This window comes from Metopolophium dirhodum, chromosome 1, assembly GCF_019925205.1.
Source record: "Metopolophium dirhodum isolate CAU chromosome 1, ASM1992520v1, whole genome shotgun sequence".
Lineage (NCBI taxonomy): Eukaryota > Metazoa > Arthropoda > Insecta > Hemiptera > Aphididae > Metopolophium > Metopolophium dirhodum.
In genome coordinates this window covers 129,058,602-129,075,129 of record NC_083560.1, presented here as the reverse complement: position 1 = coordinate 129,075,129, position 16,528 = coordinate 129,058,602, and the positions used below count along the sequence as shown (strand labels likewise).

Below are 16,528 nucleotides of genomic sequence, written 5' to 3'. Positions count from 1 at the left end.
AGTTCAAGTTATCCAATAGGTAAGTATATAAATACAATAATAGGAAATTCTAGAACCTGGAAAAAGTATGAGGTTATGATTATTTTGAGTTAAAGTAGATTGATGAGTTAACCAAGTTCAGCTGTATTATAATATAATATATAGTACCTACATCATATTATAGAGACTGATTATTTTCACGATCACCAATTATGTTAAAACTGTTAACATTTCCTAAATTTTGTTGGTTTTTATTTTTTACACGATTTGAAGTCATTTAAACACAACGTTTTTGAAGACTTGCTATACTTGTTATTGCAATGGAGTGGTGTTGTAGGGGTACCACAGAAACGTTTGGTCTTAACTAATTATAACTGCTGCGGTTCGAAAAAAAGTTTTTAGATATTGGTATTCTCAAAATAATATTATACTTAAGAATAGGAAAATTAATTGTTATCATATGAAAAAGTAAAAACCCTAAAGATAAAAACAATAAATATATTATAGTTCTAATATGAAATATTTTTTCAAAAACGTTGTGTTGTAATAACTTTAAATAATAAATTATGTAAAAAAAATAAAAATGTTTTCAACAACACATAAATTATCTGATAAAATTACTGCTCTTAGTGACAAAAAAAAATCATTTTACCACAAATCCGACATTTGCAGTTTTAAACCTAACCTAGGTATATACCATATTTTTCACGAGTTAAGTACCTCGATAATGGTATATGGCATCCCATATACGTATTTTTCAGCCACAGTATTAGCACGCAGAGCTGTATAATAAATTAATAAACAATATTGAACAAAAAAAACCTCTCAATAATTCTTTGTTTTTGATACACCGTATAATATGCACATAGCGTTTCAATATTCCATATTATAAAATCGATAATTTTTTTCCTTTCTGCATATTTCTTTTGAATTTTTTCGGTATAGTTTTCTTCCGAGTGATGTTCAACGATCAAATATATATTTTATTGAATGAACTACTTTACCTAATATAATATAACGTGCCGTTGTTTATAAAGACTACCTACGTATCGTGCGCTTTTCAATTCTCTTAATTGTAAAAAACTACTCGTTTTTAATAATTTTTAATTATAAAGAATTTAAATTGAAGGAAACTCGAAAAAAAAATGTGTAGTTGATTCGTTCGTTAACTATATTATACTTTATGCGCGTGTGCAGTGTTATTCGTTGCATTTTTTTTTATTCGCTTTATGATCATTTTCGTTTTTCAAATAGCTACGGGACACGAAAACCCGAAAATTGTTCGTTCGAATGTATTAATGCTATAAATCAAAAGTAGATGCCTCGCAAAATACACTTAGCTAATCAACATTTATGAGTAATACATTTGAATATTAAAATTGCTATCTTAGAGCGGGCCACGCTTAATTTATGGCCTTTGGACATAGACGGAAATTCTATGTAAAGCTCGAGAAAACTTTAGGATTGCACGTCGTAATAATATACTAATTTCGTATATTATATTATATAAGGTATAAGGTCTAAATATTATTATTATTATATATCGTTGAAATAATTTTCGTACCAGTCGTTATTTTGCAGGTGACAATTATTATTATTATTATTATCATTACGAATTTCTGAGCATATTATATTATTTTATTATACTACCTATACCTATACAAACGTATAATTATTTAGTTTACGAACGCAAAACGAAATTGATGGTTCCAACTTCCAACCCGCGTGTTGTGCTGCAGATTCATTATTATTAGTATTGATTGCTGCAGTGTACTGTACCTATATATCTTATGTTATATATTAAATTATTATTTGAAATGGCTATAGGCGCGTATCTGATACATTTTTGAATATTATTATTATTATTATTATTATTATTATTTGTATACCTATAACGAACATAGTCGGTTGGTGTATTTAAGAGTTCGTAATTTCCTAAACGTCATTCAAAATTGTTTGAATTAAATTAATTTTCATTTAGGATACATATAATATTATATACCATTATAACCACACTATATACATTATTATTAGCTACAGTGAACCCGCAGATCACACACCTATATATGTGACAAAATATATAATATTTTACTTTCGAGTGATGAATTATTGCCACACAACCATAGGTGTATTGTGTATATACTTATGTTCTCGGTAAGAAATACTTCACAGCTGAAAATATATGCTTCAGCATTGGGTAAATAAGATTCACTCTGTTGAGCGACCGAATCATCAATGTTTTAAAAACATTATTTTAAATTAAAATCAGGTAGGGGACCTATATAGATATAAAACTGAATTCTCGATAAAACTGAATCTTCAACATTTTAGAATTATAGTCAATAATATTATTTGTCTCGCTCTTTTCTGTAACGAAAAAAAAAATATCCTCCATGCCTGTTCAGAAGTTGTCGGTTACAGTTACGTCTACAGGATATTTCTCCATTATTCCTGCAATTATTATTAATCTAATGAAGGAGAAGCGACATTTTTACCAAAAAAAATAATATATATAATATATTATAACAGTTCCCCGTAATAGTGTTTTTATATTGCAAATTATAAGCTCCTGGTTCCGGACCAATAAATATTCCGAGGGATCGACAGTTCCGAGAAAGTATATCTGTGCGTTTATTTAGTGTCAAGTATTTTTCCCACTTATCACTATGGTTTATAATTTTTTTGTTTTATTCCACTTATCGAGTTATTGGCACAAGGGGCTCTTAAATACGATTTTCGAGAAATGAAAACCTTCATTTCAACTTAAGTATACGAGATACAATTTTTTTGATGTAGATATAAAATGTTACATTTACATTATAATATAACAATTATTATATAAGATGAGTTTTAAAAGTTTTTATACTTTTAATTTTAAATAATTTTTAACCCCATATACCACGAAAATTGTAATATTCTTGTATTCGACTGTTAAACTCGAGGTGCCAGATTTGAGCCTATAATCAATATTATGTAGATTGCAATTTTTTCTTTAAACAAAATATTATCATCTTTTGCTTATTGATTGCTGATGGTTAGGTATTAGGATAATTAGTTTATTATATTTTTAAAAATCTCGACTCCGGCGGTACATTTGCGGTTGATTTGAATAATATTGGTCTACAGTCAGTATTATAATATTATTTATTAATTGTATCTACCTATACACGATTTAGGTACAATATCTTTTAAGACACTCCCAAACTATTATTTCAGTGTTTGCAATACGTCACCGTGAGTATGAGCAATATCACTTTGGTTTAAAGTTTAAACTCGCATTTGATTTATGCAAGTCTGTTCGTATATACACAATGTACGTCGTCGTCGTCGTCGTCGTCGTTTTTGTCGTTGTTTGTTCAGGATAGGATCTGATGGCATTTTAATTAAACCCGGGTTAATTGGTCATCTCATACATTATATGTATGTGTGTATACATTCTGGAACCCTCGACGTTGACGGTTCTTCCGCATAATGCGTTATGTATGGTCGTCGGTATTTTTAATTTGTTATTAATATTCTTATAACCTAAACGGTTTATGCAACGCCAGGCACGTGTTATAATAATGACGAAAGGAAGTGCTCCAAGTGCGTATGTATACATATTTATTTTAACGGTATTTTGCTCTTGGTGCGATAATTTTTGATGTGGCACCACACTGGGCGAATATTATATTTGTTATGTGCGTATTGCATAATTATACTTATGGCGCAGCAACACTTGTTCGGCCTATACCACTGAAATCAAAGGACCTCCGCGGTCGAGGGTTGATTTTGAACTCGAACGTCAAGCACACATTATATTATTATTACTATAGAATCGCTTTGAAAATATTATTTCGGTGCGTTTTCCGATGTGGCGGCTGTAGGTGTTATGGACGCCGCGCCGTGTGCAGTGAGTATTATATATTATGTGGACGAGAAAAAAATATAATTGCCGAGAGAACGACGACAATATACAGCTGCGGTTCAGCCCAGATACGAAGGTGTGAACTCACGCGATTAACACGTCATATGGTATACACAATACAATATTATATTTTACAAAATTTATGTAACGGAGCGATAAATCGGTTGGACGAGATTCAGAAATAAGTTAGGTCATCAACGGCACGAGCTATAGGTTTTGAAGGATTTCTTTTTCGTATAGTTACCTACTATCTCAATAAGCCACCATTAATTTTGATATATTATTCGTATATATTATTTACAAACCTCAACGACTCACTCGCGTGCACTAAATCTCGTCCTTGTCCTTAACCTGCTCCTTAACCGCCCCGCATGTTTCTTATACTGATATATATATATATATAATATATTCTTATTTCAATTTTATAAACTTCCCCTCTCCAATTATTATTATTAATGTAAGCCGATAAATACTTAATAATAATAGCGTTTCACATTTCGGTTTCCAAATTTATGATTTCATCTTGCGCACTGACACTCACCACTAATGATTTGTCATATTTTTTTTCAGTATTGGCTTTGCGTTTATACCTTTTACATTGCATCGTTTAACGGATCAATATCTCATCAGTTAACTCGGTTATCTATAGTTTATTGAACATAATATAATATTTTGTACATCTGCACGGTGAATGGATATATATATTATATATTTATACATCGTGGGTAGGCATACCTATTGTATATTACACTGCATGTACAAGCTAAGGCCGAAAACTTATAACGCGTGACAGGTTTTTACAATGTTATACTTTAACCTAGCACGACCATAATATTGTGGTCACTGAATAATGGATAACCGTGGTTAAATAATAATAATATGAAATATAATTAATATGGAAATTCTGGTCAAAACGTTCATCACTCGATCAATCACCGTAATTAAAAAATATATTTATTATAAGATCACCAGATTCACTTACACGGCATTCGGGAATTTATAATATTTTGTGAATATTTCAAAGTGTTTGAATAATGAATATTTGACTAATAATATTTTAGAAATATTTTCTTCTCATTATAACAAAATATCGTAATATAATAAAGTTTCCGTAAAAATGTTTTTTGAAAAAATTATAAGATTAAATTAATGTTTTGTAAATGTTTTTTATAGCCTAATTACATCAAGTAACGGGAGATTTTAAATCGAATACAAATTTAACACAATATTAATTTCAAACCGACTGTACGGCAGCGCGACTTCCCCGGTGTTTATTTATATATGAGTAACGCACATGTCTGATTTTTAATAGGAGAAAAATAATAAAAGTCGTTTTTATAAATCCTTTTCGAGCCCAATTATAGCGATCGGAAAATCCACGGTCGAAACAATTCTATAAGCCGACCAAATGGAAAGGAATCGTGTCGAGGAGGCTTTAAAAATAACCCTCCCCCCTACACACACACACACACACGCACACACACACACACAGGTATCAGCGCGTAGAGGTTTTTCGATTAATTACTATTAGTTGTTGGTACTCGGGCATGGTGGGAATAGGATTTCTGGTCGGTATAAGAGCACGTGGTGATAACAATACGAATAATATCTATATGTGGCTCGACGTTGGCCCGGGCAACAGATTCAGCCACGACGGCGTGACCCTCCCTATCTGCTGCAGTGCAGTTCAAACGTTACGGGTGGGAAAAGTTACTAATGCCAAAATAAATTGGTGGGTTATATATCACGTGTATCGAGTCGGCATACCCAGGGTCACGTAAATAAGCCGGACCGGAGTTCATGCCGCCGGAGGGTGTTACGCGATGTGTCGGTGTAGGTTTACCTATATTAATAATATATAAAGTGCGAGTAACTTTTTGCATTGTTGTTGGCTTCAATTTACAAATTGTTCCGTTCCGCGGTATTATAATATTAAATATATATATTTTATATTACACTCCGAACAATTTCAAAACGCCAACTTCATATAATATTGTGTGAAACGTTAGGTATATTATTGCGTGTCGTTTGTGATTATTTTTAATAATTTATTTTTTTGTTCTGTTCGATATCGATTAGGTTTAAGTGATAAAAAAAAAACAAATTTACGGTTGTCGGTTATATTATTGTCACCTATTATGTAATACGATTGGGCGTAATATATTTAAAAATATTTTCACGAGCTTAATCGAATATAACTGATGATGGTGTGTTTTTAAAATAATGTTTTTTGTGACGACACGGGGATAACAGCGATTGAATATTGATTTTTTTGGTATTTCCTACAATATAACGTTATTTACTCATTTAAAAATTGTTTGTATAATGTAAAATATTGATATTTTTTAAGAACGGCAATTGATTTTAGTTCGTATTTACCGATCCAATTTATAATAATTTTTAGTTATTGTTGTTTATGATGGTTTACAAATTTATCAAAATTCGTTTGATTATGTATAAGCATTATATTAATTATCGATAAATATACAATAGGTATAGAGATTTATAATTAGAAATGGGGAAATACATTTCAGGATCATTGAATAAATTAAATTTTGGCGAGAAAGCAGTCAACAGGAAATGCATTTTGATGACGCCGTACGAGTCATTTGATGAGAAAAATATCGATTTACTTTTATATACAGAGTTATTTTTTGGACTACAACTTGTCATCAAATAGTGTGACTTCAAGTAACTGTAATATTAATGGATAACACGTTCGATATTCTTCGATTAGGTATAGTTCATATTAAAATGTTCTCTATTGAATATATTTTATAGATTAAAATAATTGTTGTAGTTGGAAAACAATTTCCTATGAAGTTTGGACAAATAAGAGAGGGGAATAAATATGGAACTTATATGAACAATTATTAATGTGCAGAATAGTATCTAAGTAATAGGATAAGTATGTCGATAATTAATATTTCTACTAAAATAAAAATAGAACAATAACCTCACAAATGCTTTTCGGGATAAGATTTACTTAAAAAATAAACATGTATAGTATTATAGTAATGAAGGTTGTTATCTATTACAGTATAATATAGTCTATAGGTAAAACACAATATTATATTACTAAACGAAAAATTATTGAATTTTGGATGGACCTATCATTTTGACACAATTGGTGTAAAGAATAAACAACAGGATCGAGTCATCGAGACGCACTTTAGATGTTGGTACGATTACCTACTATGGTATTAGATTATTGCACAGAGTTAAGTTAAGTTGATATTGTATAAAATCTGTATGTCTATGATACATTTCTCTGATCCTCGTGATATTATGTAAGTTAAAGTAAAAATTAATTAGATAAAAGCCACACGACAGTCGCAGTAACAATAGTAGGTATAGTCATAATAATATTATGCACCTCTAAAGTAGTACAACAAAGAAATAAAAAGGTGTGCGCTAAATATAAAAACTTTTGTCGCATTAACGATAATGCGATTTTTATCAGATAAGCAATAGAAACATAACTTTGCCAACGGCATCGTACAAATCTACGTGGACGTTAAAAGTTGAAAAATAATGATAATGATAATAATAATAATAATAATAATAATAATATTAAAAATAATCAAACAAATTAAATGTTCATCGGCTGATGCGAGTTTGTTTAGCGATACAAAAGTTATTAATTTTCATAATCAACAATCACGCGGCACGATGAAAATATCTATATATAGTGTTAATTATCAATATAAGGTACCTATGTGTACCTACGTACTATAGAAGTGGTATGTAAGTATTATAAGTATGCACATAATTATATTATATTATATATAAAAAGCTTCTATATAATAATATATTATAGTATATAGGTACCTGTATAATAGGTAATAATAACGGTATAATAATAATATGTATATAGTAATAATAATTAATTTTAAAGTCTAATAAATATAATATAACAAAATAACAAAATCAACGTCACGTACTGTGAGAAAACGTATTAGCTAATAAAAGATGTAAGAATCGAAAATAAAAAAAAATGTTTAGCTAAAATAGATCAGTTATAATAATGATAATATTATAGTTTGATCCCGCGGTCATGCTTTTTTTTTTTTTTTTGTTAATCGGACGGAAAACCAAAAGTAGTGTAATTACAACCTAAATAATTATTAATAAAGACGTCACTAAGGTATAGGACTAGGTAGGTAGGCAATGTGAAAAAGGGTTTTGCTTTTTATATTTTACTAACGTCTAGACGGTCGTTCCTAGGCATTTTCTGTTGTGTAACCATTGTCTGCTGCACGGCCATGGCCAGCGGATTGTTCGGGTCTGACGTGATTATCGTGGTCGGTCCAATCAACGGGCCGGCGGCGCTAAAGTATGGCGTGTAAGTGTTGCCGACCTGGGTACTCGCGCCAGGGATTCCGGTCAAATATGCTGTTGGCGTTGCCTGCGAATGAGAAAAACACAACGATGAAAAAAAAACCGAATTAGTATTATGTTTAAGGTTAAGTTATAAAATAATATAATATGTTATTGTTGGACGACGCTATAAAGTGTTTAAAACAATAAAATATAATATTATACTCATGTAGGTACAATATATTATTATATTATTATTGGCTGGGTATAATATTATTGTGTACACATAATATTATTATGATAATAGGATTTCTGCAAATCGGATTCAATGATAAGACTCGACCGCGCACGAGATCGTATTCTGAGCCGCGGCGGTTTATATACTGAATAATTATTTAAAATGCTTTATTGATTTTATGATTGTAGTAAAGTAGGTAGGTAATCCTTAATAAGTGAATATGTTTAAAATACTGTATTATAGGTTATAAAATATTAAACGATAGACTTTGATTCATTTTTAATAAGTACACGCACCAGCTGTTATTTATTATAATCCTGTTCGATAAAGCTTTGACAGTGTGAACTTTTATCGTCATAATATATTCTATAATATGTGAATTACGATTGTTATTTTAATGAAAGTACCACACTGTCTAAAATTAATCGATCACAAATGGACAAAAGTCAATAATCAAAATGCTAAGGTAGGTAGGTACTTATAAGTAGGTACTAGTAAACAATAATATAATTTAACAAAGCTCAAATAAAAATACTTAAACTGTATATTATGTACTACATTTTATACACCACACATATTTTAAGACTATTGATAAGTATTAATGCATACTATTTATAAAAGAATAATTTAATATAATCTTTTATGAGGAAGACAATTAAGGTCTATCCTGCAAAAATAGTCACAAAATTAATATCTATAAAGTTATTTATTATATTTTCACAAGGCTGGGCAAGTTAATGATTTTTTTTAACTCAGTTAAGTTGAAAGTTAATACACACTTTTTGTTAACTTTTTATTAAATTAAAGAAAAGTTAATTTGTTTATACAACGCTAGCGTACTTAATTTTTTCCAACCCAAAACTAAATTATAAGATATAGTGTTTATACTTCATACAGTATTTCCATATAAGTTAGATTCGAATGATATTAATTTTTGACTTGAAACAATTTACGATACATATTTTTTGACATGAAAACGAAATAGACTAAAATAGTGAAATATGATAAAATTCAAAACAAAATTAATTTACTTAACTATTACTTCTTAAAGTGAAAAATTAACTCGTTAATTTCACGTTAGTTAGGAAAGAAATTTAGTAAGTTAACAGTTAAGTTAATAAAAAGCCAAAAGTAACTAGGTATTTAAGTTAAAAAGTTAAAATTAAATTAACTTTTTAACTTAACTTTAACTTTTTAACTCGTTAATGTCCAGCCTTGTATTTTCATTCAGTTCATTGTAAATTAATCAATCACAATTATTCTAAACATAATAATTTAAATATGATTTTTATTGAATTTGAAAGGATTTTAGAGAATAATTCAGTATTAAAATGAATACTTATTATGAATAACATTTAAAAGTAGATATTCAGAATGATATCTAAGTATTTTCGTTGGATTTAGTGAGGCCAACGACATAATTATTTCAAATATCGATATAGTAAATTACAGGATATCTACATCGAAAAAATATTGACTCAAATACATGTTTACTTAATAAAAAACGTACAGTCTGAATCTATTTTGAATTGAATGTATTATTATACATCTTATAAGTCAGTAACATCATTTTTAGTCTCCGTGGGGGGTTACATGGATTCATTTCGAGTTGATAGCAAATTAAATTTGTTCCCAAATCAAAATTCGATTGTACCTTATAAAATATATTTACCAAAAACATTCATGAATGATGAAAAATGCTGTTTTTTTACTCTGCTGAAAAATGTGTAGGTATTACCTATATAATAATGCCGGAGAAACGTTTTGTTTGCACGGACGTATATAACGATGTATATAGAATAGCTTAAATGGTCTTATCGAAAATTCGCCAAGCTTTCCGGGGATATAGATAATAATACTATATAGGTAGGTTGATACTTATGATTTGCATCGGGGGAAAAAAACCTATCCCAGACACCGAGACCGTCTATACAGTCGAAAACAACATAATGTAATATACCTAAAGTAGGTAGGTACAATAGCTATATGTATACCGAGTCTCGGCGGTAACTTAATTTACAGGATCGAAAAGACGAATAGGTACCTAGCTATTTTTTTCTGCCTGTGAACAATGCCGCGCGTAGTGCACTACTACGGTAGGAATGAGTTTCACTTTAGAAGGAACTTTTCAAATACCGGTTAAGGAACATACACACACCCACCCAACCACACCCCACCCAAAACACCCACATGCGTGCGAATATTACATTATACGATCGTGTTTGTTATCGGCCATCGTTCGTTGTACTGCGGTGGAAAATCGATTCGGGTGCGTTTTTTGCGTATTTTTTTTATATAAATTTTTTTATGGCCACACAATGCCGAATGTGTCGTGATACTATAAAATATTATATCGTAAATCGTTACAATTTAATCGTATAATAATAATAATAATAATACATTACTCCGTCGGCGGAGTCGGTGGCGGCGCCAGAACTATTGCAGTAACCTAGTTGCAGCGGCGGGCCGCTTGTCCGTGGCCGATTTATTATTTTTTCGAGGCGTCCGCCGCCGTTTTTATATTATTTTGTTCAGATTTTCAGCATTTAGCGACCAGCGAGTCGCAGTGCAATAACGGTGGTTGACAGATACATCGAATTATATTCATATTATGTTATTAGTTTAGTCTATATCCCGTCGACACTGCGTAATAATTTATTAACGCCGCACCCGAAGTTGTTGAAGTTATTTTTTTTTTTTGAACTTTGACATATAAATGCTCTTTTCGAATAGGTACAATATAATAATATTTTAAAACTGATATGTTAGTAGGTATATAGTTTGTATAATACCTAACTAAACCAACATTTATTTTTATTTTTCATACAGTCATGCAATATATTTTATCAAGGTGGACCCGGCGGGCGCCGCCACTGGCGCCACTGCGACAACGGACGGTCTATATAAAAAAAAATATAATAACAAACGCGACGGTATGCCGACTTTAATAATGAAATTGATGTGAGTGTGCGTGCGTGTATGCCTCTGTGTGCATACGGTAGTGCACTGTGCACACATTCCGAGCACCTAAAACCGAAAATAATTAATACCAACTCGGCTGAAATCGAGCGCAGAAAACGCATTGCTTAAAAGGTCGCGTGTCACGTGACGCGGCGGACGTATAAATCATCGACCATTGTCTCTATCTCTCTCTCACGCACACACACACACACACACTTTCACTTCACATTCCTTCTCCGGTGATTACGAGCCGCATACAATTATTATTATTATTATTATTATTCGCGAGGACATTTTGTGCAATTATGCGTGAACGGAAATCGCCGGATATATCGCCGCGACATACGACGTAAAACTATAAACGACGAGAGCTGTATTATTATTACTATTATTATTAGGTACGATGGCATTCGATTTGACTGTCGTTAAAATTTCAACGAGAAATACTATCGTATAGGAAATATTATAATGTAATAACGATAATAGTCATTACTCATAATCATATTAATATAGTCATATATATATATAGGTGTAGTGTCTATACTACAGGTCGTATCTATCATGCACACGCACAACCTGCAGCGAAATTTGACAAGACACGACGACGTGTAAATGTGATATCAATGATGTTGCGACGGCGGTTTCTTTTGAGTAATAATTTTTTTCCAAATCTTTGTGTTCAATAGCATAAATCCCCACTTGGTTTCACATCCATGTATTATTAAGCTTGTGCTGCACGACATGAGAAAAAAATTCTAGATACGCCATCTATGACCATATTATAGACTCAAAGACTAGCCCTGCCTATATTACTAACCAGGGACTGGAACCTCACCGAAAAGAACCCTTTGAATATTGAGAACCAAAACCTCACCGAAATCCTTATTTAAATTAATTTAAAAACCTGAGCCTTACTGGAACCGATACTTTCACTTTACACATTTTTTACATATAAATATAAAACCAAAACAGGTAATACATTTTTATTTTTTAAGAACCAAAAAGAAACCGGAAACGTAAAAATTACCAGTTCCTGTTACTAACATTATAATATGTGTCGAGATAGAATGGAGGATAAGTGATGAGAGACCGAAATCTAACCGATGCACGCACGGAGAGTTATATGATATTATATATTATATTATTATCATATAGTTATTTATAGTTTATACTACCACCATATATCGTCGATCCGATTTGAATTCACAAGGCTGGTACATGGTCTATAATATTATTATGGTCTTAACCACCATTTGTGCGGTCATAACAATGGTGTGTCTATATATGCACGCAATGTTTGTATATCTGTGACGAAAAATAATAAATCTACGTCACGAATTGAGATAAACTAGATATCTATGGTTAATCTTGGTTTATGAACTACGCGTACATCGTTTCGTATAATATTATAGTTATAGGTTTATCGTGCGATATATTAACTTGGCAGCAAAAGGGTCTAAGGGGACGTTTGTTTTTCTTTATACACCAATATAAATTTCTACGTTTTTTTACCACCCACGCCATTGTAGATCGATCTCGAAACGCCATGTAGGTACATTTAGCTCAAACCGATTGTATGAGACAGTACATAAATTATACCAATCTCATAAGGTTGTATTTAAAACAGAAAAAAATGAATCGAGGAATAAAATAGCGAGGAAATAATGATGACGTTTGATAAGCCAAGTTTTAGTATTGTTTATACGTAGGTACAATAATAATAATATTATTTTAACGACAACGACAATATTTTAATATCATTATTATTGTCTTGGACAACAGAAAAAATAATTTTATAGTGACACGGCACGCGCGCCCGTCGCTCCGATATCATCGTCATCGATGATACGTGTCCAGCAAGCAATACCCATGTCACACGAGTATAATAATGTATATTGTATTTTTATTATATTATTATACATTGAATATTATTATTGTCTTGTGAAACGACTAAAATAATAATGAAAATAATCATATTGGAACAATGGAAAAACGAAATAAAACATTTTCCCGAGTTGCAAATTATAAAGGACGGGTCATAGGTACATAATATAATAAATAATATAGAATAACGACTACGGCGATGGCGACGAAGAAGAGACAGATAGTGCCACCGACCAACTACTATAGATAGCCACGAAACACCCGTTTGGCGTGCCGCTGAATACTGGCATTTCATTTCACGTGCCGGATCGATAGACGGAAACAAACAATTCGATAAATTTTTATTTTATACGGGATGATGGGGCGCGCGTGGGGTGTATAATCCCGCCGCCGCCGCCCCGTTCGACGTCTGTGAAAAATCATGTAATCAGTGCTCGTCTATGTATTGCGGTCCACGATAAGGGCGAATCTCACGTCCGGTTTGTTTTATTCGTTGTAAAAGAAAAAAAATAGTAATAATAAAATCGGTATTTTGTTCACGTACGACGGCGGAGTCTGATTCGGCGGGCGCGAGGAGACCGTTTCCTCGACGAGCTCCTTCGTGAATTACCTATATATGTGTGTGTGTGTGTGTGTGTGTGGGTGTGTGAGTGTGTGTGTGGGTGTGTATTTTGTATTCGGCGATCCCTCGTAAGTCGCGTTCATCGAACATTCGTCATATTATTATTATGTACATATACCGCGGGGTCCACCCCCCCCCACCACCGGCGAAACATCACTCGAATTTATTATTATCATCAGACGCCGTATAGTAATATGTATTATAATAATTTATTCTGTAGCAAGTAGGTATATATAAGAGGTGATTTGTCTCACCATTCAGCTCACCCCATTCTCATGCTTGAATATTGTGCGTTATTTATTATAATTCTGATTTTTGGACATTTTAAGTAGGTGGGTACCAACGCATAAAAAGACCAAATAAAGTGGGTAGGTACTAATATAAATTACTCAAAGACAGGATTTTCAAATAGGTACTTAAATTTGTGACGGCATCAAAAGACCGCATAGGTATAAATGTATAACATAACTGTAGTGGCATTTTTCCAAAATATGTAGATCTCATTTTTGTCTGTGAATCATTAGGCGGGTATTTTTATTTTTTTTTTTTTTGAAAACGCTGATGTAAAAACTTAATAAAATCAAGAAGAGTAGATTCCGAATTTCACTTTATTCAATTTATATGTGGGATAATGACTACTTAGTCAGATAAGTACCTGTGCACTTAATATGTATAATACATTTTGTTTCGTATACTGGAATTTATTGGACACTGCGGGACTATAATGAAGCAGATAATTCGTATAAGATTAACTTAGAGCTGTTTATTGTTTATTTGACAAAATATTCATTAAAAAGATAACGTAATGCCAACTATTCAAATACATATTGTAATAAAATAAACATGAGCTGTGAGACAGAAGTACCTCCTCTATATACCACGACTGGACCGACGAGATATTGGAAAGCGTGCACATACGGCAGCTTTTGAGCTTTTGTTACCATATTTATTGTTATATTTATATAACTATTGTTATTATCGTCCACCAAGACCGCAGCCAGACATGGGTTATACATAAAACATATTATTTGAAAAAAAAAACAAATACTGATGCAGAGTAAAAATTACTGATCAACATCCATTTTATGTTTTATGTATTACTCATAGGTACCAAGCTATACATTATAATATTATATTCAAATATTCAATAAACCATAAACTTTAGATCTTATAAGTATACACGCGTAGCAGAATAATTCAGGAACTATTCGTTTGAATTTCGATTTCAATACATCAGAATTTTCAAACAAATCATCTGTTTATCAACTCGCAGAAAAAGAGGGAGGTTCTCATTGCTTTTTTAACCTGCAGTGGAATAGCCAAGAGGTCAAGTCTCCCCCTCATTGGTCCTGGCATTTGTTTTTTCAAGCGGAGGCATGGATAGGTCGAATATGATAATATCAACATACATTGAACATTTTCTGAGTTTAAGTTACACAGATGGAATATAATATTGAGATTATTGTGTTTACTGTTTTAAACTTTGTAGATCACAAAATACATATATTCTTACAAATTTAATTTCTTTTATGTTGCTCTATAAGAAATACAATCAATTCATTTTTATTTTTTATAATAATTAAAATAAATAATATATAATATTTTTCAGAAATTGGTTGTATGCCATAGCCATTAAACAATAATTGATTGATATAATGATTGTTAATTTTTTTTTTTTTATTTAATTCAATTTAATATTATTGACACCAATAGCTAAACGCTTCGATACAATTCAATAATTGAATACACACTTTCACGACGCCGTGGGAGTTCAATTAAAAGACAATATATTATAATATTATACGGATGACCGAACTAAACGAAATTTAAAAAAAAAATCTGTTGTTTCACTTCTGTAGTGTACAAACGTCATCCATATGACTATATTATGAACAATAAAGCACGAAGTATGACGTTTTCTCGAATAAAAAGTCTGGAAAAATGTAAAGTGCGGTAGGACGCGTATTGGACGTTCGCGATCTGCCCATATATTTTATTATTTACAAAGTTGGTTGGCGCTGGTGCAAAATTTTCGGGACAAATAATAATAAAAAATAAATAAAATATCGATTGCGCGTCTCATCTTATTTTGGCGAGTTATTTGTTTGCATCGATTCGGAACGACAAGACGTCTCATCGGTCGCCCCGTGCCTTCGTCTCGGACGCCAACAAACTCGCATTAACGTCGGTTGATATTACGCGTACTGGCCGGAACAGACAGAAGAACTACAGAGGCTTCTCGTAAAATGTAATATTATAATATAATATTATTTTTCATTTCGCCTTTATTTTTGTATTATTCATAGCGATATAAATCGTACTCGGTGTTCCTGCGAAAAACGATAAATCGCTAAACCACCATCGCGGCGGCCGCGTCTTAAATTCCTCCACTGTTCATTTTCCTTCTCCGGAAAAAAAAACCCGTGACAAATCGAGACCGTTTTCCTCCATTATTAAAATAAAAAAATGTCGCATCCACTTATTACTTTGAATAGGTTACCCGTCATTTTCTGGCCAAGAATAATATTGCGTTATACATATTTTTATGCAAACATTAAATATTTTGTAATAAATTTAAATTATAATGTACAAATTATCGTACATTTTTTTAGTTAAC

General features: G+C 31.6%; 1 protein-coding gene across 1 annotated transcript in view; it reads right to left on the bottom strand.

The window, feature by feature from the left end:
• The window catches only part of LOC132953812 (protein muscleblind), a 179,181-nt gene that overhangs the window by 9,931 nt on the left and 152,722 nt on the right, over positions 1-16,528 (bottom strand). The window contains exon 5 of the mRNA XM_061026148.1: positions 8,094-8,294. Within this exon, the coding sequence (XP_060882131.1) occupies positions 8,094-8,294 (201 nt within the window). The remainder of the gene's footprint in view (positions 1-8,093; positions 8,295-16,528) is intronic.